This window comes from Meles meles, chromosome 1 (genome assembly GCF_922984935.1).
Source record: "Meles meles chromosome 1, mMelMel3.1 paternal haplotype, whole genome shotgun sequence".
NCBI lineage: Eukaryota > Metazoa > Chordata > Mammalia > Carnivora > Mustelidae > Meles > Meles meles.
Genome location: NC_060066.1, coordinates 174,748,024 through 174,774,735, shown reverse-complemented (window position 1 = coordinate 174,774,735; position 26,712 = coordinate 174,748,024). Strand labels below are relative to the sequence as shown.

General features: G+C 38.5%; 1 protein-coding gene across 1 annotated transcript in view; it reads right to left on the bottom strand.

Annotated features, from left to right (window-relative positions):
• Positions 1-26,712, bottom strand: part of TUT4 (terminal uridylyl transferase 4) — a 124,072-nt gene that overhangs the window by 84,448 nt on the left and 12,912 nt on the right. Inside the window, 2 exon segments of the mRNA XM_045998664.1 lie at positions 958-1,121; positions 9,294-10,142. Of these exon segments, the coding sequence (XP_045854620.1) occupies positions 958-1,121; positions 9,294-10,050 (921 nt within the window). The 5' untranslated portion in view covers positions 10,051-10,142.

The following is a 26,712-nucleotide window of genomic DNA, read 5'->3' as shown; positions in this document are numbered from 1 at the left end:
GAATCATAACCTATATTACCCTGTACACATGCTCACAAATATCCCAAGTATCTATTTGTGAACAGGCTGATGTATGATTCTTTCCTTCAATACCTAGCAATGTTTTTTATTAAGGCTAGGAATGTGTATCTCTAGGTTAAGAATTTAATCAGTATACAGGAACAAGATAGTAATAGCTAGAATAATTCCTAATACATAAGAGATATTCAGTAAATATGGGAGACAGAAGAGGAAAGGGGAGGAGAAAACCAAGGAGAAAAGGAGAAAGTGTAGTATATAATATTTGCTCATTTATTTCTGTCATTCCAAATGGACTGTTCACTTCTAATTCACCAACTGCCATTTTTATCAGTATATCCCAGTGCCCAGCATAGTACTGAGAACATAAGAAGCACTCAGTATCTACTGCTGAGTGAATAAATCAGAGGTCAGTAAACTTCTGTAAAGGGACAAAGTAATATTTTGGTAAATATTTTATACTTTGGTAAACAGTAAATACTGCTTTGCATTATATGCTTTGCAAGCTATAATGTTCTCTGGAGTAACTAACTACTCAATTCAACTCTGCCATGGTAGCATGAAAGCAGCCACAAATGGGTAAACAAATGGCATGGCTATATACCAATACAATTTTGCTTACAAAAACAAGGGACTAGGTCTACTTTACACAATTTTAAAAACACAAAGCACACAAACAAAAGGAAAAAACAAGAAGGTAGGCCATAGTTTGTTGACCCCTAGAAAGAATGAATGAAGTCAGATTCACAGATACAAGGATTTGCTGAACAAAGAGAGAGAAGAAAAGAAAGATGGAGAGAAGAAAGGAAAGAGGGAAGTTAGGAAAAATGAATGCTATCTCTGCCTTAGCAATAAAAGAAGATAAAAAGAGCTGTGCTTGGCAAAGAAAAGTAATAAAACATCCATCATCCTCCAAATAACTAAAATGACATAGTATACTTTTTCAAGTCGAAAGATGTGATCTCTTTCTAAGCGTTCTTCTGCTTGTTTCAAGCCTAGCCTCTGCTCAGGTGTCAATGCAGATTCATCTATCACAGTAGCATTTTCTAAATAGTCCATCTCTGAAGAGTTTTCTTTATTAGAGTCATCATTCTTCATTTTACCTAGAAAAGGAAGCAATCAGTTACCATCAGCAGAACTGATAAATTTTTTTAAAATGTCAATGGGAAACAATCAATTTATACATATACGGGAAAAATATTCTTTCCTTATACCTTCCTTAGTTGTACAAGTTGGTATACTTATGTAAATACAATGAAGAGATATACAAGGTATCAGAATTCACAAAGAAAAATCTATTTCATGAGTCAAATGCCTATCTTGTTCTTGTGACCTATCAAGAGACAAATATGACAGACTCACTACACAAGGCTAACACAACATAACCATCTTGTATAATCTCTGAACTCTGAAATGTGATAAAAAGCTAGTTTAAGTCCCAAAGATTAGTCACTAAAGTCATTTTAATGACTTCATCACTATACACTAGCTGCTAAAAGAACATTTATCCTCTGGACCACAAACCCACACCAAACTAGTGCCTCTCTGCTTTCACTGAACTCATGGATATCCCTATCACATCATTATTTTTCTTTGCTTCTCTGCCTCCTAAATAGATTGCAATCTCTTCAAGGGATAGACTGTGTACTATCAACTTTTTATTTCCAGTACCTAGCATTATACACCTGGCATATAGTAGATTCCACTATCAGTGTGATTTTTTAAAAATACAAACTGAATCACGTTATTCTCTTGCTTAAAATACTTAAAAGACTTTCAAAGAGCTCAGGATAAAGTTTAAACTCTCTAGTATATTACATGCTATCCTTGCCTTCATGAAGGCAGTAAACAGAACAGTAATTTCAAGTTGTAATAAATGCTATAAAGAAGAAAAGCAAGTAACTCAGAAGGAGACTAACTTCAGATATGGGAGTCAGGGAAGACTTCTCTCAGATTTTAAATCAAGACCTTAAAGAGGGACAAGCGGGTGGCTCAGTGGGTTAAGTGTCTACCTTCCACTCAAGTCATGATCCCAGGGTCCTGGGATGGAGTTCCGAATTGGGTTCCCTACTCTGAAGGGTGCCTGCTTCTCCCTCTCCCTCTGCCTGCTGCTCTCCCTGTTTGTCCTCTCTCTCTCCCTCCCTGTCTCTGTCAAATAAATATGTCAAATAAATAAATATCTTTAAAAAAAAAATTTTTTTAAAAAGACCTTACGAAAAAGAGCTAAGTTATCTGTATCTCTAACCTTATAATCTGCCATAACACTTTTCACTTTATTCTTACCAAATGTGTTAGAATGGATCACTGCTACTTCAAGTCTCAATGTGTTTTCATATGCTGCTCCTTTCACCATCAAGGCCATCCTTACTTCAGGTAGTAATATTTACCTGTCCTACAAAAGTTAGCTTAAGCTTACACTGTTTCAGAAGACAGTCTGATACTCTTTATACAAGTGACACCTGAATAATATTGGGGCTTGGGATGCCAAAAATCTGCATATAACTTTTTACTGCCCCAAATTTTAACTATTAATAGCCTATTGTTGACCAAAAACCTTAATAATAATAGACAGACACATACTTTGTATGTTATAAATATTATATATTGTAATATTATAATAAAGGAAGCTAGAAAAAAGAAATTCTTACAGACAGAGCTTTCCCTCTTCTTTTTTTTTTTTTTTTTTTTGCTTTCCCTCTTCTTATGAGGCTTCAATCCTATGGGATTAGGACCCCCATCTTGTGACCTCATTTAATCTTAATTACCTCCTAAAAGCTGTTATCTCCAAATGCAACCACACTGGGAGTTAAGGCTGCAGCATAGATAGTTTAAGGAGACACAATTCATTCTATAGCATCAGCCTTAAAAAGAAAAGAAGTACTGATGGATATATATATATATATATATATATATCCATCAGTACTCTTACTCTCCCTCTCCCTCACCTTCTCTAAAATAAAGTGGAGGAGCCTGGGGACTCAGTTGGTTGGGCATCCGACTCTTAAGTTTTGGCTATAACATTCATGCTATAACATGAATGAACCTTGAAAACATGATGTTTAATGAAGGCAGCCAGACACAAAAAGACCACATATTATATGATTCCGTTTCTATGAGATACCCAGAAGAGACAAATATATAGAAAAAGAATGCATATTAGTGGTTTTCAGAGGATGATGGAGCGAGGGAGAATAGGAATGAATTTTTCCCCCCCAAGACCTGAACTGAGATCAAGAGTCAGACTCTTAACCAAATGTACCGCTCAGGTGGTCCCAAGGGATGAATCTTAATGGAGACAGGGTTTCCTTTTGGGATGATGAAAAAGTTCTGCCGTTAGATAGTGGTGATGGTTGTACAACACTATAAATGTACTTAATGCCACTGAATTATATATATTTTTTTAAGATTTTATTTAGTTGAGAGAGAGAGAGAGACAGCATAAGCAGGGGGTGGGGCAGAGGGAGAGGGAGAAGCAGAGTCCCTACTGAGCAGGGAGCCTGACACAGGCCTAATCTCAGGACCCTGAGATCCCGACCAGAGCCAAAGGCAGGTGTTTAATCAATTGAGCCATCTAGGTGCCCTAAATTATATACTTTAAAATGGTTAAGATAGTAGTTCCTGTATGGTTCAGCAATTCCACTCCTACACATACATCAAGTGAAAACATAGATCCACACAAAAACGTTTAAATGTTTGTAACAGCATTATTTATAATAAACAAAAGATGGAAACAATTCAAACATCTATCAGCTGGTAAAAGGATACATACAATGTAGTATATCCATATAATGGAATTCAGCAATAAAAAGGAATAAAGTACTAATACATGCTAAACATAGATGAATCTTAAAAACGTTGTGCTGGGGCACCTGTGTGGCTCAGTCAGTTAAGCATCCAACTTGATTTTGGCTCAGGTCACGATCTCAGAGTCGTAACTTGATCTCAAGCCCCACATGGGGTTCTGTGCTGGGCATGGAGCCTGCTTAAGATTCTCTTAAGAGAATCTTAAGAGAACCTCTGCCTCTGCCCCTCTCTCACTTTCCCTCACCTTCTCTAAAATAAAGTGGAGGAGCCTGGGGGCTCAGTTGGTTGGGCATCCGACTCTTAAGTTTTGGCTCAGGTCATGACTCAGGGTCATGGGACTGGGCCCTGCTTTGGCCTCTGAGCTCAGCACCAAGTCTGCTTGGGACTCTCTCTCCCCCACTGCCTGCCACTGCCCCTTCCCCTGCTTGCATGCACTCAGTCTCTCTCTCTCAAATTAAAAAAAAAATTTAAAAATTTCAAAAATTAAGCAAAAAAAAAAAAACAACAAACCATTGTGCTAAGTGAAAAGAGCCAAACAAAAAAGGCCATATATTATATGATTCCCTTTATATAAAATAGGCAAATCTATAGAGACAGAGAGTAGATTGGAAACTTCTTTTTTAGGGGGGAGGGGCAGTGAGAGAGGGAGAGAGAGAACCTTAAGGAGGTTCCTCGCCCAGCATGGAGTCCAATCCAAATTGGATGCTTAACCAACTGAGTCCATGGAGTCCAGTGCAGGGCTGATCTCAAGACCCTGAGATCACAACCTGAGCCAAAATCAAGAGTCAGAGCCTCAACCAACTGGGCAACACAGGGGCACCATGAGTAGTGACTTTTAATGGGTACAGTTTCTGTTGCAGGTGATGAAAATTTTCAGGAAGTGATAAAATCTACACAACTTTCTGAATATAGTCCTAAAAACCACTAAACTGTATGTTTCTTTTTTTTTTTTTTTGAGAGTGCGAGCGCATGCAAGTGGGGTTGGGGGGGCAAGCAGAGGTGGGGGGCAGGGAGTGGTATACATAGAGTGAGGGAATCTTAAGCAGTCACCAAGCTGAACAAGACACCAATGTGGGGCCTGATGTCAAGAACCTGACAAGACGACAAGAGCTGGATGCTTAACTAAGCTACCCAGATGCCCCTAAACTGTATGTTTTTAAGTGAGAAATTTTGGCATGTGATTACATCTCAATAAAACTATTATATAAAAAGGTAGGGGCACTTGAGTGTCTCGGTTGCTTGAGTGTCTGAATCTTGATCTTAGCTCAGTCTGGATCTCAGGATCTGAGTCAAGCCCCACAATGGGTATGGAACAAACTTAAAAAAAAATAATAATAATAATAATAGGGGTGCCTGGGTGGTGCACTCAGTTGGTAAACTGACTCTTGGTTTGGGCTCAGGTTGTGATCTCAAGGTTGTGAAATAGAGCCCTGTGTTGGGCTCCCCACTCAGTGTGGGTTCTTCTTGAAATTCTCTCTCCTTCTCTCTCTCTGTGTCCCTCCGACTTGTGTAAATGTGGGTTAAGTGTCTGCCTTTGGCTCAAGTCATGATCCCAGGGTCCTGTCACTCTAATGTATGGGAAACTACAGAACCATTTTGAATAGTAGTAATATGATCTAAATAATTTTAACAGGATCATTCTGGCTGTTATGTTGAAAAGACAATGAAAAGTCATGTAAGTGAACAGAAAGAGGTAAGCTGGGTTATGCTATTCAAAACATGACCCTAACCAGCAAGAGCAATCTCACTCAGGAGCAAGTGAGAAATCCATTATCTCAGGTCCCACTCTAACTTTCAAAATCAAAAATTTCTAGAAAAGGAACCTAAGAATCTGCATTTTAATACAATTCCCAGGTAATTCATGTAAGTATTGGAATTTGGGGGGAAAAAAGTTTGAGAAGCTCAGATCTAAAACACTCACCCCTCAAATATTCACCATGCTCCCTCTCTTACCACTTTCCTTCAAATATTTCTGTTACCTTCTCAGTGACAATTTAAATTTGAACCACAACCATCAGACACAAAAGCATCATTCCCTACAATCTTTCCTACTTTCTCCTAAGATTTACTACCATCTAACTTATGACATACTTTTGTTATTTTATATATATATATAGTCCCTCTCCTCCTACTAGAATACTAGCTCTGTAAAAGCAATGTTGTCTGTTTTGTTCATTGCTAAACTCCTAGCAACTAAATTAGTACCTGGCACATAGCAGACACCCATAAAAATATTTACTGGATTAATGGCAAAAGGAAAAGTTAAAGTGTTAACTGGAAGCTAAAGTTGAGCCTAACGAAGGAAGATTAAGCCACTAACCTCAGGTGGGCCTGAGATTAGTCAAATTTCTATAAAGTCTGTTAAGTCCAAATAGATAATAATCTATATATAAAGGTTTATTCTATTTAATTTATAAAGGGACACTCTAATGAGAAATCATTAATTTAAATATAATTTGGAATTTTCATATGAGGAAAAAAATACTAAACAATTGTGTATGAACATGACTTCAAGGCAGATATTACACATACTCAAGAGAATTCTTTAATAAAAAATGACTGCTATTCTATAAATCATTGTTCTGAATTTGTTAAACCAAGTCTCCCAAAAGGACCTCTACTTGGTCTACCAGCTTCTTTAAATGACTTCAACTTGTTCTCCATATTAACAAATAACAAAAGAGCATTTAATTGGAGAAATAATAATAATAAAGGATATTCATTCATTGTACTGCATGCCTACCATGTCAGGTACTACATGAAACATTCCATTAGATTACTTCACATCACCTTCATAAAACAGGCAGCAGCATCCTAACTTTTTTTTTTAATGAGGACTGATAGGCCACCTGAGTGGCACAGTCAGTTAAGCACCCAACTATTGGTTTTGGCCTAAGTCATGACCTCAGAGTTGTGAGATAAAGCCCCTAAGTCAGGCTCTGTGTTCAGCATGGAGTCCGCTTGAGATTTTTCTCTCCTTCTCCTGCTCTTGTGTGTGCTCTCTCTTTCTTTATAGTAAATAAGTAAATCTTAAAAAAAAAAAAAAATGAGGTGTGGCACCTGGGTGGCTCAGTCATTAAGTGTCTGCCTTCAGTGGCTCTGGTCATGTCCCCCCACTACCCCCCCCTTCCCCTGCCTCAGGCTCCCTGCTGGGAAGGAAGCCTGCCTCTCCCTCTCCCACTCCCCCTGCTTGTGTTCCCTCTCTCACTGTGTCTCTGTCAAATAAGTAAATAAAATCTTTAGAGAAAAAAAAAAATGAAGAAACTAAAACACGTTTTAAAGTACAAGTAGTTATGGGCACTTGGGTGACTCAGTGGGTTAAAGCCTCTGCCTTCGGCTCAGGTCATGATCCCAGAGTCCTGGGATTGAGCCCCGAATTAGGCTCTCTGCTCAGCAGGGAGCCTGCTTCCGCCTCTCTCTCTGTCTGCCTCTCTGCCTATTATCTCTGTCAAATAAATAAAATCTTTAAAAATAAATAAATAAAGTATAAGTAGTTTATCTGATGTGTATCTAGATGCATTATCCCTATCCATCCATTATCTATATCTATTATGTATACCAGTATATCTATTCATAAATATTATATACATTAAAAAAATAAAGTATAAGCAGCTTACCCAAGATGACAAATTTATTAAGTAGGGAAGATGGGATTCAAAACCTATACAATTTCACCCTACAGCCCACATTCTCAATCATATCACTGTCACTTCATTTACTTTCCCTTTTTTTAAGACTTTATTTATATGACAGACAGAGATAACAAGTAGGAAGAGAGAGTGGAGGAAGCAGGCTCCCTGCTGAGCAGAGAGCCCGATGCGGGAGGAGGCGGGGGGCTCAATCCCAGGACCCTGGGATCATGACCTGAGCCAAAAGCAGAGGCTTTAACCCACTGAGCCACTCAGGCGCCCCGACTTTCCCTTTTTTAAAAAAATAATGCTTGGAGGCACCTGCATGGCTCAGTCAACCACGCATCTTGCCTTTCAGCTCAGGTCATAATCTCGGGAGTCCTGGGCTTAAGCCCCATGTTGGGCTCCCTGCTCAGAGCGGTGTCTGCTTCTCCCTCTCTTCCTGTGCACTCTTTCTCTCTCAAATAAAAAATAAATAAAATCTCTGGAAAAATAATAATAATCCTTGAATCAGATTTTTCACTAACTCAATCAAACCCTTGTGATTGATCTTATGCACCACTATTTCCCAACTTCAATCATTCATATACTATCTAGTTCAGATTTGTCTCACCTAAACACTATCAGTAGTGTTATTTTTTTGATACCATCTTTAAACTGACTTACTTTATTTGGCCTTCCCCTAAATCGCATTTTTAAAATTATGAAGTTGGTATTTTTCCTTATACACATAAAGATATGTCTATTTAAGCTAAAAAAGTGGTCTGTTAATATACTATCAATTATTATCATCAGATATAAACTATTTTTAAACCCTTTACCAGAGTTTCTCAAAGTGTAACAAATAATGACTTAGAAATAGCTTTTTTTTGTTATTCATATATCAAGGAAAGCTTTTATTCACCCAGCCACAGAAACATGAGAAAAAAGATCGCCAAAAAAAATCCATAAAGTTAAACATAACCAAGATTAAAGTACTCAAAAGACAGGCAACATTTATTAGCAATTAAAGCTAAGATCAAAACACTAAAAGAAAATGAATTTTACACCAAGAAGTCTTAAGTAAATTGCAAGTGTCCTAACCAATCTCCGCTTCCTGTCAAAAGAATTTACTGCACTACAGTCCAATTAAAAACATGTATAAATACATGTGCATAGAACTACCTTGCTTGAAAGTGTTCAATGGCTTCTCAAAACACTCTTATGATATCATAAAGTCCAAACTGTCTATCATGTCCTAAAAGGTCCTTCATTCTCCAATTACTGTATGTCTTTTCAGCTGGATCATTTGCTACTTTCACCCCCAATTCTGTTCCAGTCATATTTAATCTCAGTCATACTCTCATTCTCACATTTATGTCCTGCATGTTCTCAAACCAAAGACTAAATCCCTCAATTAAATTATGCTCTCTCTCAACTTAAGTTTTTTGCACTGAACTAAATTACCATTTTATTTAGTGTATCACCCCCATCTAACTAGAAGCATCCTTGAGATTTGGTGCTGTATTTTTTGTTTTTCCACTACAAACATATACTTGGCATATAAAAGGAACTCAATACATACAGGTTCGTTGAATGAATGAGCCACATATTACCAGGACCACTTAAAAAGTGTGTATGTGTGTACATACATACACATGTACATACAGATTACAGGAGCCACTAATTTCTATTTACACAGGCTTTTTACTTATTGTAATAAATGTAAAGGTTCTTTTTTAGCTTAAAAAGCCCTATTATTAATGTGGTTTTTGAAAATAAAGTAAGGATAATCTAAAGAACATTAATACAGGAAAATCTCTCCAAAAATGTGACCTGGGGAATACTCTAATTTGTACTTACTCAAATCGTCCGATATGTCTTCAATTCCTGAAGCACTATCATCAGAATCACCAGTATTATCTGTACATGCTTGTTGCTTCTGAGATCCTGGTGAGTTTTCCAAAGCCGATTTTCCTCCCTCCACATCAATATTCACTTTGTCCAGAGAAGTAAAAGAGCTTGGAATTTTTTTTCCAATCTGCTGTAATTCTGTACGTCGCATATTTTCCTTCAACAGTAAACTGGGCACTTTCTCTGGTTCTGCTGGTGAACCAGGGACCTTTTCCAATTTCATTTGAGAACTAGGTACTTTTTCCATTTTCCTCTGTGAACTAAGTGCCTTTTCTGTTGCTGTCACCTGTGAGCTGGGTGTCTTTTCTGTTTTCACTGGTGAATTAGGGGACTTTGGTGATTTTTCTGCTTTTGCTTGTGAAACAGGTACCTTTTCTACTTTCACCGGTGAATTAGGTGATTTTTTTGTTTTGCAATGACTTTGATCTCGAAGGACTAATCCCAAATCTTTAGGGCTTGCTATGTTGGCAGCATTTAGTTTACATGATTTAACTTCTGTTTTTTCTATACAAATATCATTTTGCTTATTTTTTTTACTACTGTTCTTATTTGGAGAGCTGGTCCCAATTTCTTTTATGGATTTATCATTTCTAGCTTTGAAAGTCTGATTAGATATAACTTTAACTGCTTTGTTTTCTTCAGAAAGAGCCCAAGCATTCTTCTTTGGTTCATGATTTTCATTCTTAGAGGTCTTAAAGTCTTCCATTATTTGAAAACCTGCTTCCTTCTAATTGTGATACTGTAAAATGGCAGATTTCCAATAGCTGGATTGCTTCAAGTCCAGATTAGGCAAACAAACTATAGGGTTAAAAAAAAAAATGTGTTATTTAAAATGCAAAAGGCATTTTTAAAAAATTGGTGAGACTTTCAAAAACTTCCAAATTTTTTCTCAAAACTAGAGAAATTGTAACAACTTTAAAAACTCCATTAACCATATAAGGAGTTAAAACCCAATTATTAGTAAATAACAGCCAAATGGTCATAAAGTAGATTCTAATGTAATTATGTCAATATGACATCAAGACAGAGAATTTTAGATTTGTTCTACATTACTTAGTAAGAACCTTAACTAAAAGGGGGATGCCTGGGTGCCTCAGTTGGTTAAGCGGCTGCCTTCCACTCAGGTCATGATCCCAGCATCCTGTGATCAAGTCCCACATCGGGCTCCTTGCTCAGCAGGGAGCCTGCTTCTCGCTCTGCCTCTGCCTGCCACTCTGCCTGCCTGTGCTCGCTCACGCTCTCTCTCTCTCTGACAAATAAATAAATAAAATATTAAAAAAAAAAGAATTTCAACTAAAAGGGAAATAAAACTTGCAATTTGTGTACCACAATTAATATAAAAGAAAATGGAACAAAGAAAACACATTCCAATCTAGGGGCACCTAGTTGGCTCAGCATGCAACTCTTGATCTCAAGGTCTCACATGGGGTATAGGGATTACTCTGTCAGACTGATATTCTCTTTTATTTAAAATAAAAAAAAAACTGGGGTCATCTGGGTGGCTCAGTCATTAAGTGTTTGCCTTCGGCTCAGGTCATGATCCCAGGGTCCTGGGATCGAGCCCCACATTGGGCTCCCTGCTTGGCAGGAAGCCTGATTCTCCCTATTCCACTCCCCCTGCTTGTATTCCATTCTCTCCCTGTCTCTCTCTCTGGGAAATAAATAAAATCTTTAAAAAAAAAAAACAAAAAAACTTTATTATTTTTTTTAAAACTGATTAGGCTCTTATTTCTAAATTATTTTATAATTTTTAATTATAATTAAAATATAAGCCAAAACAGAAACAAAATTAAGCCAAAACCATCCTATATTTTCACCATTAATATTTTTTACGACTAATGTTATTTTCTAGTAAAAAGCTCTACCACTTAGAGCTTAGCACTAAAAAGCTTACCACTTAGAATGTTTTTGCTCCTGGTTTTGGATATTTTAATTCATTTGGTTTATACACTGCTTTCAATATTCTAAAGTGTTTCACATAACTCTCAAAACAGTTGGCAAATATACGCCTGTATCTAAACTCTTGTAGAAACGGCTGCAAATTCCTAATTTTAAAAATAAAAATGGATCCTATGGGACATCTGGGTGACTCAGCTGGTTAAGCGTTTGCCTTTGGCTCAGGTCATGATCACAGGGTCCTGGATCAAGTTCCACCTCAGGCTCTCTGCCCAGGAGGAGTGTGCTTCTCTCTCCCCTGCCATTCCCCCTGCTTATACTCTCTGATAAAAAAATAAAAATATTAAAAAAAAAAAAATCCACCAAAAAAGAAAGTGTGGTGGGACACCTAGCTGGCTCAGTCTGTAGAGAGCATGTGACTCTTGAGCTCAGGGTCATAAGTTCAAGCCCCACACTGGGCATGGAGGCCACTTAAAAAAAAAAAGTGTGGTAATTTTATATAGCAAAATTGCTATTTCTAAGAACAGTACAAATTTTTCCCAAAAAAGTTGTAATTTCTAGAAATAAAGTTCTAAGGAGGTAAGGTTTTGAGTAAGGTTCACGGCTTCCCAGTGCACTCACAGCAAAACTTGTGGAGCCAAATAAAAATGTTGCACCTATGTTCTAGTTCCTGGTTACATTTTTAGAATGCAGCAAATGAGAACTAAATGAGATTCTAACCTTATATAAGCAATTATTATCAAGAAAAAAACAAAAGAATTTTTAACAAATTTCTTTAAAAAGTTGTTTGAATACTGAAAACAACAGGTTTTTTTTTCAAGATTTTATTTATTTTTTTGTTAGAGGGAGAGAGAGAGAGCGCGCACGTGCCCAAGCAGGGGGAGTGGCAGGCAGAGCAGGTAGAACAGGCAGAGGGAGAAGCAGGCTCCCCAGTGAGCAAGTAGCCCAACGCAGGACTTGATTCCAGGACCCAGGAACACGACCAGAGCCAACGAAGGCAATCGCTTAACTGAGTGCCACCCCAGCATCCCCAAAACAACAGTATTTAGCATATATTCCATTTCATTTTTATATCATTAAGACATCAGTCCACTTCCTACTTCTAGTTCTAATCATGTCTTCCTTCCTTGAATCCTTACAGTGCCTACTGACTACAGACTTAGGGAGTTCTCAGGCCCTGGACCTCACCCAAAAGCTGGAGGCAGATTCTTGACTTTGCAGTGAGAAAGAACTCAAGGACAAGTCAGAATGAAGTATAACAGAGGAAGCTTTGCAGCAAAGTCCTAGTTTACACTCCAAGGAAGGGAGAGTGAGGGCACACTCAGAAAGAGGATCTAGGGGCGCCCACGTGGCTCAGTGGGTTAAGCCACTGCTTTCCGCTCAGGTCATAATCTCAGGGTCCTGGGATCAAGTCCCGCATTGCGCTCTCTGCTCGGCAGAGAGCCTGCTTCCTCCTCTCTCTCTCTCTGCCTGCCTCTCTGCCTACTTGTGATCTCTCCCTGTCAAATAAATAAATAAAAATCTTAAAAAAAAAAAAGAAAGAAAGAAAGAGAGGCTCTAGGTAGCACTAGGCAGATGTGAGGCTCTGATTTTTATGGGTGGTTATAATTTGGGCATGAAATACTCGTGGGATTCTAGGGAACAGGCAGGGATTTCTAGGAATTCTGCATAATATTATGCAATGCTCTACATTAGCTACTATGTGCAGATAGAGTCTGATTTCAGGCTAACTGGGGGTCTTTGTGTGCATTTAAATTGCAATTAAGCAAAGCACTGGCAGCAGAACACTTGTGATCACAAGAAATCACAGAGCTATCAGAAGTTTGCTTAATTGCTACAAACTTTCTGTCAAGTGTAACACTCTGTTCCCTGTTTTTTTGTTCCTCCTGCAAATATACAGCACTTCCCTCTTCTGCCTGCCTTACTACCACAATGCTAGGTACTTAGTAGACATTCAAAATCACTAGCAATTAAAAGAATATCCACTCCAGACAGATGGCTTCACATCTTTCTTTTCCTGATAAAATCTGAAGCCTTTAGCAGAAACTGGAATTTTCTTTCTTTTTTTCCCCCCAGATTTTATTTATTTGAGAAAGCAAGCAAGCACAAGTGGGGGGAGGGGATGGAGTCAGAGGGAGAAGGAGAGGGAGAAGTATGTTCCCCATTGAGCAGGGAGTCCCACTCAAGGTTCCATCCCAGGACCCTGGGATCATGACCCAAGCCAAAGGCAGAAGACAGATGCTTAACAGACTGAGCCACCCAGGGACCTCTGGAATTGTTTCACGAGAAGTTTCTGACACTCTTCTTTAGTTATCCATCACTCAGTTGACAAACTGGGCTACAAATTCTGGAGCCTGAGACTTAAAATGAGTTGTATGGATACACTAGGTAAGAAAGTTTATCAGAAATAACCGCTGCATAATAACAGAAAAACTAATCATAGCAATAATTACTTCTCAAGTAACCTGTCCACAAGACAGACAGGAAAACTCTTCTAAGGCATGACTACAGAAAGCCATCAAAAGTTTGTCCTGCTGGGGCACCTGGGTGGCTCAGTGGGTTAAGCCTCTGCCTTCAGCTCAGGTCATGATCTCAGGGTCCTGGGATCGAGCCCCGCATCGAGCTCTCTGCTTGGCAGGGAGCCTGCTTCCTCCTCTCTCTCTCTCTGCCTGCCTTGCTCCCTATTTGTGATCTCTATCTGTCAAATGAATAAATAAAATCTTTAAAAAAAAAAAAAAAAGTTTGTCCTGCTAAAAAAAAAAAAATTTGGAGGGCGCTGGGTGGCTCAATGGGTTACTCTGCCTTCGGCTCAGGTCATGGTCTCAGGGTCCTGGGATCAAGCCCTGCATGAGGCTCTCTGATCAACAGGGAGCCTGCTTCCCCCTCTCTCTGCCTGCCTCTCTGCCTACGTGTGATCTCTCTCTGTTAAATAAATAAATTTTAAGATCTTTAAAAAAAAAAAATCTTAAAATAAATAAATAAATAAATTAGGGGTACCTGCGTGGCTCAGTTAAGTATCTACCTTAAGAAAGAAATCATTTCTGATTTTGTTTACATTGTTTACCTACCACAGTGCCCAGTTTAAAGTAGGCACTCAATGAACCTATTAAATGTATTAATGAATATTTAAATTATTTTAATTGTAATTTAATTTAATTAATTTAATTAATTGTTCACTTTAACCCACTGAGCCACCCAGGCGCCCCTAATTGTTCACTTTAAAAACAAAATAAATCCAAAACATTTAATTGCATCATGGCTTATATTATTCACAATGTAAATAGAAAAATATCTCTCTTCTAGGGAGCCTTCCCTAATCTATCCCAGAGGCTCCTACCACCTAAGCTGGGCTCAGAGAAATATGCCTCTTTCTATGAACGTTAGTCTTACCCTTCTCACAGCATTCAATACTTAATCCTTTTTTTATAAGGTTTTAAATATTTGTTTGTTTGTTTGTTTGTTTTAGAGAATGTGCAGATGGAGAAGGACAAGCAGACCCAGGGCTGAGTTAGGAGCCCCATATGGGGCTTGATCTCATGACCCTGAGATGATGACCTGGGCCGAAATTAGGAGTCAGATGCTTAACCAACTTAGCCACCGGAGGCACCCAGTACTTAAAACTTTTTATGTGTTTATTTCCTATTTGTACTATAGGAACTTTTTTTTCCAATTTACTTTTCATAAAACAAATACATATACAGAGTTCAAAAAGTCAACAGTACTATAAGGCAAAACAGTATTTGTCCACCAACTACCCATCTTCCTCCTCAGAAGCAACTGCTTTCAACTCTTTTAGCAGTTCCTTCTGAAGTTTATCTCTGTACTTCTAAATTACATGCTTCAACTGATAATGATCTTAATTTGTTTTCACTTTAGATAGTATCTACAGACTTCCTACTATGAAAGAATTTAGTTGTCTCAAACATTCCCCCAGAGACAAACAGAATTATACACACACATATGTTCCTATCCCACCCACATCCCCTGAAGATGATTTTAATAAGATATAACAGTATTATTCATGTCTGAGCCAAATATTATACTATAAAAATTTCTAAATGCCCCTCAAAATTCATTTTCTCCTTTCCCACGCACATAGCTAGACTGTATTTCCCAACCTTCCTTACAGTTATGTGTGTCCTTAAGATCAAGTTGTTAATTCCTCCATGCTCTCCTCCTATCACTGGATAAAATTCTCAATCATCCATCTTCAGTCATATAGCCAACAATTATGTTCTAATCCAGACCACAGAGTCTCGAATTTCTGTAAGAACTAGAATCAGCTAGTTCCAAAATGCAGATTCTGATTCTAATTTAGAGGACTGACATTCTGCATATCTAATAAGCCCAAGTAAAGCCAATGCTGCTAACCCTTGGCCATACTTTTGGCTGGACAACATCATCAGTGGAACTTGGGCCCCTGAGTGACAACACAGAACTACTCATCTGGATCAGGTGACCATTCATCTAGCATTTGTTATATGAGAGAAAAATAAAACTATTTTTTAAGGCACTGTATTAATGGATTTCTTTGTCATGGTAGCCAGCCTTTTGACATAACTAATATACATATTTATAATCGTATTTCTCTTTGGTATACTTTACAGTTTTATCTGGAATTAACCATTGCCTCGTTTTTCTTAAGATTTTTTTACATACCTATCAATAATTCATTGACACAACCATAAATCTCCTGTCAATATGATCAAACACACAACACAGAAGCTATATGTTTATTTTTACTGCTGTTTTCTCCTTGAACATCCCTTGTCTAGCACTTGCTGGTTACTAATAGTCTTTTACCACAGCTGTCAGCCTGCAACTTCCTTTCACTATCACCCTACCAATTCTCATCTACCCTCAAGCTGACTTCTTTATACTTCTTCTACAGTTTACTCCCTCTTTTTTTGGTGGAGCACACCCTCCAGTAGATAAGAAAGGAAATATGAAAGGCAGTGAAAAAAAATTATGCCCAATTTCTGCATTTCATTCTATGTAGACAGGCATTCATTATCATAACACTCTGGACTTCTTCCCACTTCCCTTATCATTCTTTTCCTGAGGACATGAAGTAACATCTTTCATCTGTGAGTTTGTGAAAATGATGTTGGTAAAACATAGTATCTCTCTCTCATTTCTCTTCACTAGCTGTTCACAGAGAAGTCCACTTTCTCATTCATATTATAACATTTACAAGTATAAGCCCCACATGGAGCCTGAAGTTGTGCCTGTGTCCGAGTAAGTCTAATTCTGGCACTGAGTATTAGCAAACAACTTGAAAATAAAAAAATCCATTCCCCAAAGAATTTTATCCGTAATTAAATAATCTGGGGGTGCCTGGGTGGCTCAGTGGTAAGCATCTACCTTCGGCTAGGGTCATGATCCCAGAGTCCTGGGATCAAGCACCGCATCAGGCTCCCTGATCAGCAGGGAGTCTGTTTCTCCCTCTCCCTCTTCTCCAGCTTATGCTCTCTCTCAAATAAATATAAAATCTTTAAAACAAAAACAATAATCTGATCTCCATATGCTTGTTTGTCTTTCCCAGTTTGTTCAGGATTCAGGAAGGGACACAGTGCTAATTATTGGGTCCCTTATGTCCCAATAGGAAGTAAATTTTATAAGACTTTGTATAAGACTTTGTATGTCTTAAACGTCTTTTTTTCTTATTTTGTTTAGTTAGGTTTAAACTCCTAGGTTAGAAATCATACACTCAAAATGCAACAAGTACTGTTTCAATGATTTCTAGTTTGTAGTGTTATACTGAGAAAATCATCCCATCCTTATTTTCCATCTCTTTTACTGAATTGCTTTCTTCCTTATGGGAATTTTTAGGATATTCTCTTTGTCTCAGCGTTTTGTTTTGTTTTGTTTTAGTGTTCTGTAATTTCTTTTTTTTTTTTTTTAAGATTCATTTATTTATTTGAGAGAGAGAGACCACGCGTTTGAGCGGGGGAGAGCAGAGAGAGGAGAGAGAATCTCAAGCACACTCCCCACTGACCACAGAGCCAGATGCAGGGCTTGATCTCACGACCCTAAGATCATGAGCTGAGCTGAAACTGAGAGTCATACACTTAACCAACTGAACCACCAGGATTCGCTCAGTGTTCTGTAATTTCTAAGTGATAAACCCTGGAGCAGATATTTCTTCATTTTTCTTGGTATTCAGTTGGCTCTTTTAATCTCTACCTCAAGTCCCCCCACTCCTGAAAATTTTTTCTTATATTTTGTCTTCTATCATTTCCTCCCTTTCATTTTCTCTTTTTCTTTAGTTCCTATTCATTGGACCTTATGCCTCCTACATTGATTCGCCAGTTATCTTACCTCTTTTATTCATTTTCCACCTTTATTTTCTTTCCTGAGTGATTTCCTCACCTTTATCTTCCAACTCTTCTACATTTGGAGGAGAGAAGCACAGGAGGTGTACCGTATTTTCATTTCTAAAAACACTTTAACTCTCTGACTATTATTTCCTACAGCACTCTTGTTCTTGTCTCGTGACTATCATCTCTTATATCTGAACACTAATAGTTTTTCTTAAATTTTTTTCTGCTGCTTCTAGTTTCCTGAGCTTCTTATTTGTTTTCTTCTCTATCAAGCACACTAACATACACATAGGAAAGAGTAAAAGAGGAAAATGGAGACAGAAAAATATTTGAAGAAATAATAGCCGAAAACTTTCCTAATCAGATGAAAGATACAATTATACACATCCAAAAAGTTCAACGAACTCCAAGCAGAATAAACTTAAAGAAATCCACACCAAGATTTTCATCAAATTATTCAACTTTGAAAACCAAAGAGAGAATTTTGAAATCAGCAAGACAGAAGCGACTTTTCGTGTACATAGTATTCCCAGTAAGATTTAACAGATGATTTCCCATCAGAAACATGCAAATCAGGGTCCCCAGGCAGCTCAAGCAGTTGAATCCTTGACTTTTGATTTTGACCCAGGTCATAATCTCAGGGTCATGAGATCAAGCCTGGCATAGGCTCCACACTGGACATGGAGCCTGCTTAAGATTCTCTTCCCCTCCCTTTGCCCTTCTCCATCCCTGGCCAAAGGGCGGGGGAAAAAAAGGTACAAGGATGGAAAAAGGTATTCTATGCAAACAGTACTACAAAGAGAGCTGGGTGGTCATATAATTGTTACACAAAATACATTTTAAGACAAAAGAGATTACAAGAAAGATTACAAGAAACAAAGAGAACATTATATATTGATAAGCAGTTCAATCCAGGGATGCCTGGGTGGCTTAGTTGGTTAAGCATCTGCCTTCGGCTCAGGTCATGATTTCAGGGTCCTGGGATCAAGCCCCACATTGGGCTCTCTGCTCAGTGGAAAGCCTATTTGTCCCTCTGCCTCTGCTTCTCCCCTACCTCAAATAAATAAAATCTTAAAAAAAAAAAAATAGGGAACTTCAATATCTACTTTCAATAATAGAGAAACCAGACAGAAAAGCAGTAAGAAAATAGAAGATTTCAACAACCCTAAACCGATTAGACCTAACATACTCAGAAGCCTCTACCCAACATCAACACAACACATTCTTCTCTACTGCATGTGGAACATTCTCCAGAACAGACCATTCTGCAAGGTCGTAAGACAAGTCTTAGCAAACTTAAAAAGACTGAAATCATACAAAGCATCTTTTCTTACCACAACAGAATGAAATTAGATATCAAATCAATACAAAAACTGGAAATTTCACAAATATGGAAAACTTAAACAATGCACTCAAATCAACTAATGGGTCAAAGAAGAAATCACAAGGGAAATTAGAAAATACCTTGAGACAAATGAAAACAATGTACATTTTACCACATTTCTAAAAATGGATATAAGGGGGATATTTCACATAATTTTTAAAAATAAGGATTATGGGGTGCCTGGGTAGCTAAGTCAGTTAAGCATCTGCCTCAGGCCTAGGTCATGATCCCAGGGTCCTGGGATCAACCCCCACATCAGGCCCCCTGCTCAGCATGGAGTCCGCTCTTCCCTCTCTCTCTGTTCCTTCGCTTGCTCATGCTCTCTCTTTCTCTCAAATAAATAAAATCACTTTTTAAAATTTTTTAATTAAAAAATAAGGATTATAAAAGAATATAATAAGCAACTGTTTATCAAAAAATTGAATAACCTAGATAGAATGGTCAAATTGTACATACAAGCTATCAAAACAGAGTCAAGAACAAATAAAAAATCCAAATACACTTACAACAAAGAAGTAGATTAAATCAGTAATCAAAAACCTACCAACAACAACAAAAAGCCCAGAAACCAAAAGACTATACTGGTGAAGTCTATTAAATATGTAAAGAATTAACACCAATCCTTCTCAAACTCTTCCCAAAAAAATTAAAAGGGGAGGGCACTTCCTAACTCATTCTCTGAGGCCAGCATTACCCTAATATATGAACATATATTCAAACAATCATCAACAAAATACCAGCAAACCAAGTAATGAAAGATAGTTGGAAGAAGGCAGGAAGGAACAAGGGAACTCCACCGTAACAGGACACCACCCTTAAATACCACCCTTAAAGGAGCCTCTACCCTTACCCACCTAATAGTTATATGATAAAAACCTGATAGGGTGACAGATGCACTGAGGGTTAATCAGATTAAAAGAGCCCACCAACAAGCCCACAAAGACCGCTAGACTTGGAGACTGGTGGCAACCCTCTGGGGTCCCCTCCTCTTCAGGAGCTTTGTACTATTACTCAATAATGTTTGCTTTGCTGCCCACCACTCTTTGTCTGGTCTACCTCTTCATTCTTCAAAGCAACATGACCAAGAGCCACGGGCACTAAAGGAAAAAGAAATTCAGTAACATGAGCAGCATATTAAAAGAGTTATACAGCACAACCAAGTGAGATTTATCTCTAGAATGCAAGCGTGGTTCAACAAACAAAAATCAATGTAACACACCATATTAACAGACTGAAGGAAAAGGAAAACATAATCAGCTTGACTGATGCAACAAAAAGCATTTGAAAAAAATCCAGTAGTCTTTCTTGGAAAAAAAAAATTCCAATAAACTTGTGATAGCAAGGAACTTTCTCATCATGATAAAAGCCATCTTTTATCAAACAAAGACACAGCTAACATCACACCCAATAGTTAAAGACTGAAACTGTTCCCCTACAATCAGGAATAAGACAAGGATGTCTGCTTTTTCCACTTCTATTTGACATAGATCTATTGGAAGTTACAGCTACAGCAATTAGGCAAGTAAAAGAAAAAAAAGACAGCCAAATGGGTATGGAAGAAATAAAATTATCTTTTGCAGATGACATGATCTTATATGTAAGAAAACCCTTAAAAGTATGCGCACACACACACACACACACACACACAAATGTGCCAAAACAGTACTAAAAAACTAAGTTAGCAAATTGCAGAATACAGAATCAACAAAAAGATCTATGAAATTAACACAGGTCTATGAAATTAAGAAAATAATTCCATTTATTTTAGCATCAAAAAGAATAATTAAGAATACACTAAGGAAGCAAAAAAATTCCATACGCCAAACTACAAAATAATACTGAAAAAGATTAGACTTAAACAAATGGTACAATATCCCAAATTCATGGATTCCTTCCGATCTATTTTCCCTGTCTACCTCTTCCTTGCGTTCTACACTGTTAAGGCTGGAAATCATAAAGTATTTAAGTTCCTGTGACTTAGAGCCCCAAGGAGTGGAAAACTGGAAGACACATCTCTTACAATGTTCCACCTTCACTTAAAAGGATTAAGCACTCCACCCCTTGCTTATTGTTATTAAGCTCAAAAATCCCAAGAATGAATTAGGCTTTTTTCCCCAGAGTTGCCAAAAGCTGGAGACTGGACAGAATTCATGATGTGCAGCCACTATGTACTTACCCATTCATTTCCTTTACTTATCACCAATAACTTATATTATTAACAATATTGTTAAAATGCCAATACTATGCAAAGTGATCTACAGATTTAGTGCAATCATTACCAAAATCCCAATGGCATTTTTTGCAGAAATAGAAAAACTCATCCTAAAATTCATATGGAATTTCAAGAAACTCTGAAGAGCCAAAACAATCTAAGAAAGGAAGAAAAAAAGTTGGAGGACTCACACTTCCTGATTTCAAAACTTACTACAACACTGCAGTAATCAAACAGTACCATACTGGCATAGAAAAGACACAGATTAGTAGAATACAACAGAGTCCAGAAAAAAACCCTCACTTACAGGGTCAATTGATCTGACAATGATTCTAAGAGTATTCAACAGGGAAAGGACAGTTTTTTCAACAAATGAGCCAGGATATCTAACATTCAAAGGAAAGAAGTTGGACCCTGACCTTACACCAGTCACAAATATTTACTCAAAATAGATCACATCAGACTTATCATAACTTATAATAACTATAAGACTTATAATTATAATTAGTATATTATATAATTTATTAAAGCACTAAGTGAGGGTGCCTGGGTGGCTGTCAGTTAAGCGTCTGCCTTTAGTTCAGGTCATGATCTCAGGGTCCTGGGATCCAGCATCAGGCTCCCTGCTCAGCGGAAAATCCGCTTCCTACCTCTCCCTTTGCTCCTCCCCTCTGCTTGTGCCCTCCCTCTCTTCTCTTTCTCTCTCTAATAAATAAATACAATCTTTTTTTTAAATGCACTAATTGTAAATCAAAAGACTGGGCAAAAACTCAAATGACCATTAATACCACACTGGTAGGGAAAACTAGCATAGAACATAAAATATATTACCACACAACTGTAAAACAGAATGAGGAAGTATCTATTCTGCTGTGGAGTGATAGTGAGGACTTACTTACTGTAAAATAAAAAAAATAATACACATAGCAATATGTAGTAAGTAATTCTGCATAAGAAAGAAGAAAATGGCCACTTGACTGGCTCAGTCAGTCAAGTCTGTGCCTCTTGATCTCAGGGTTCTGGGTTCGAGCGCCACATTGAGTGTAGAGATTACTTAGAAATAAAATGTTAAAAAAAAGAATAAAACATATATATATACACACACACTTAAATGTTCAGAAATAAACAATGGGGCACCTGGGTGGCACAATCGGTTAAACGTCCCACTCTTGGTTTTCACTGAGGTTATGTTCTCAGGATCCCGAGATAGAGCCCCATCCCTCATTGCCTCTGTGCTCAGCATGAAGTCTACTTAAGACTCTCTCTCCCTTTCCTCTAGCCCTCCTTCCCCCACCCAAACACACACTCTCTCTCTCTCAAATATTTAAAAAGAAAAGATAAAATCTTTAAAAAAATAAAATAAAATAAAAAGGTTCTGTACACCTGGTGGCTCAGTCAGTTAGGTGCAGCTCGGGTCATGATCTCAAGAGTTGTGAGACTGAGCCCTGGGTTGGGCTCCAGACGCAGCAACTCAGCAGGAAGTCTGCTTGAAATTCTCTTCCTCCTCCCCTATCCACCCACGTGTGAACACTTTCTAAAATAAATAGATAGGGGCACCTGGGTGGCTCAGTGGGTTAAGCCTCTGTCTTTGGCTCAGGTCATGATCCCAGGGTCCTGGGATCAAGCCACACGTCAAGCTCCCTGCTCAGTGGGGAGCCCGCTTCCTCCTCTCTGTCTGCCTGCCTCTGCCTACTTGTGATCTCTGTCAGTCAAATAAATAAATAAAATCTTTAAATAAATAAATATAATAGATAAATCTTTAAAAAATTTAAGTTTCTGCATAGCAAAATAAAAACGCTATCTACAAAGTAGGAGAAAATAGATGCAAATCACATATCTGACAAGGGGTTAATACCCAAAATATATGAAGAACTCATAGAACTCAAGAGGTTAACAAAACACAATCAGATTTTAAAATGGGCAGAGGATGTGAACAGACATTTTCCAAAGAAGACATACAAACCACCAACAGAACATGAAAAGATGTTCAACAACACTAAACATCAGGAAAATGTAAATCCAAACTACGATGAGATATCAACTCACACCCGTCAGAATGGCTATTATCAAAAAAACATAACAAGTACCAGCAAGGATGTGGAGGAAAAAAAATCCCTATGCACTATTGGTGGTAATGTTAAACTGGTACAGCCACAGTGTAAAACAGTGTAGAGGTACTCAAAAAATTAAAAAGAACTACAAAATAATCCAGTGATTCTCATTCTGGAAACAAAAAGATATGGGGGCGCCTGGGTGGCTCAGTGGGTTAAAGCCTCTGACTGTGGCTCAGGTCATGATCCCGGGGTCCTGGGATCGAGCCCTGCATCAGGCCCTCTCCTCAGCAGGGAGCCTGCTTCCCCCTCTCTCTCTCTGCCTGCCTCTCTGCCTACTTGTGATCTCTGTCAAATAAATAAATAAAATCTTTAAAAAAAGATAACTCAAAAAGATATCTACACCCCCATGTTAACTGTAGTGTCATTTACAACAGCCAAGACATGGAAGCAACCTGTGTCCATGCATGGATAAAAAAAAATGTGGTGTGTATATATAATGCAATATTATTCAGCCATTAAAAAAAAGCAGAAAACGGGGCACCTGGGTGGCTCAGTGGTTTAAGCCGCTGCCTTCAGCTCAGGTCATGATCTCAGGGTCCTGGGATCGAGTCCCGCATCGGGCTCTCTGCTCGGCAGGGAGCCTGCTTCCCTCTCACTCTCTCTGCCTGCCTCTCTGCCTACTTGTGATCTCTCTGTGTCAAATAAATAAATAAAATCTTTAAAAAAAAAAAAAAAGCAGAAAACCTTGCCATTTATGACAACTTGGACGGACCCTGAGGGTATTATGCTAAGGGAGACAAACAGAGAAAAACACTGGATTGGGCCGCTGCCTTCGGCTCGGGTCGTGGTCTCGGGGTTCTGGGATCGAGTCCCGTGTCGGGCTCTCTGCTCTGCGGGGAGCCTGCTTCCTCCTCTCTCTCTGCCTGCCTCTCTGCCTGCTTGTGATCTCTCTGTCTGTCAAATAAATAAATAAAATCTTTAAAAAAAAAAAAAATAGATATATAGAACAGATTGGTAGTGCCAGAGGCTGGGGCTGGGAAGAAGGAAGTGGGCAAAATAGGTCAAAGTGGTCAAAAGGTACAAGATTACAATTATTTAAAAAAATGAGTTCTGGGGATATAATGTACAGCATCGTGACTATAACTAATAATACTATATTGTACATTTGAAAGTTGCTGAGAGAGTAAATCTTGAAAGTTCTCATCACAAGAAAAAATAATTTGTACCTGTGTGGTGACGGATGTTAACTATACTTATTGTGGTAATCATTTCACAATATATACAAATATCAAATCATTGTGTTGTACACCTGAAACTAATATGCTGTATGTTAATTACATCTCAACAAAAAAATCAAAACATCTGTTCAGCAAGGACACTACCCAAAAAGTGAAAAAATAACCAACAAAATGGGAAAAAAAAGGGGCGCCTGGGTGGCTCAGTGGATTAAGCCGCTGCCTTCGGCTCAGGTCATGATCTCAGGGTCCTGGGATCGAGCCCCGCATCGGGCTCTCTGCTCCGCAGGGAGCCTGCTTCCTCCTCTCTCTCTGCCTGCCTCTCTGCCTACTTGTGAACTCTCTCTCTGTCAAATAAATAAATAAAATCTTTAAAAAAAAAAATGGGAAAAAAAATTTGTACCTCATATGTTTGATAAGGGTCTAGTATCCAGAATATATAAATTCCTCCAACTTATCAACAAGAAAACCCACTTAACAAATGGGCAAAAGACCTGAATAGACATTACTCCAAAGATAAATAAATGGTCAATAAGTGCATGAAAAGATGCTCAACATCATTAGTCACCAGGAAAATGTAAATCAAAACTACAAAAAAACACTTCATACACATTACGATTATCAAAAAAGCAGAAAATAACAAATGTTGGTATGAATATGGACAATATGAAATCCTCATGCAAGACACCTGGGTGGCTCAGTCGGGGCTCAGGTCATGATCCCAAGGTCCTGGAATCAAGTCCCACATCCAGCTCCCTACTCAGCAGGAAGCCTGCTTCTCTCTCTCCCTCTGCCTCTTCCTCTGCTCCTGCTCTATCTCGCTTTCTCTCAACTAAATAAAAATAAAATCTTTGAGGGATGCCTGGGTGGCTCAGTGGGTTGGGCCTCTGCCTCTGACTCAGGTCATGATCTCAGGGTCCTGGAATCGAGCCCCGCATCAGGCTCTCTGCTCAGCAGGGAGCCTGCTTCCCCCTCTCTGCCTGCCTCTCTGCCTACTTGTGATCTCTTTCTTTTTTTTTTTTTAAAGATTTTTATTTATTTATTTGACAGAGAGAGATCACAAGTAGATAGAGAGGCAGGCAGAGAGAGAGAGGGAAGCAGGCTCCCTGCCGAGCAGAGAGCCCCATGCGGGACTCAATCCCAGGACCCCGAGATCATGACCTGAGCCGAAGGCAGTGGCTTAACCCACTGAGCCACCTAGGCGCCCCTCTTAGTCAAATAAATAAATGAAGTCTTAAAAAAAAAAAAAAACTGCTGTCATCAACTTGAAATTTTTAATCTTATCTATGAATTTGTGTTTTGTAATGTTTTTCTTTTTAAGATTCTATTTATTTGTTTGAGAAATTTATTTGTTTGAGAAAAGAGCGCACACAAGCACAAGTTGCAGGAAGGAACAGAGGGAAAGGAGAAACAGACTCCCCACCTAGCAGGGAGCTCACACAGGGTTCCATCCCAGGACCCTGAGATCACAATTCTAGCTGAAGACAGATGCCTAACTGACTGAGGCACCCAGGTGGCCCTGCGTTTTGTAGTCTGATGGGAGCAGAGGAGATACATGCAAAACGCATGTCTGACATTCCTTTCCACCTCGTTTTTATATAGCTTTGATGCCCCATGGGCACAGAATTCCAGTGGAGCCACTATACGTAGTTCAGCAGGACTCGAGTGAGTATAAGGTAAGCATGTTGTCTACAACCAAGCAAACCAAAAAGCCACATTTTTTACCTTAACCATACCTTGCTTCAAACACAGAAAAAAGGCAGTGGTATTCTAAGAAACGTGACCAAAAAAAAAAAAAAAGTATTATATCTTTTCTTTTTCACGTTACTTCCCTGTATTAACTAACCATGTATGCTAAAAATGGTGACACAGAAGGAAAGGGAAAGACAGAACAAGCCAGTTTTCCCTTCAGTACTGCCAAAGTCAAAGGCAGACATACTGGGTGCCTGGCTGGCTCAATTGGAAGAGTATGGGACTCTTGATCTCAGGCTCATGAGTTCAAGCTCCACCACACTGAGTGTAGAAATTACTTAAATAAAACTTAAAAAAAGAAGGTAGAGGGTGCTGGTGGAATGTGCAAGTATAAGAAGTGAAATGGGGGGCACCTGGGTAGCTCAGACAGTTAAGCATCTGATGCCTTCAGCTCAGGTCATGACCCCAGGGGTCCTGGGATTGAGCCCTCCCTGCTTCTCCCTCTCCTCCCCGCTCCTGCTCTCATACCTCTTCCTCTCTCAAATAGATGAATAAAATCTTAAAAAATAATA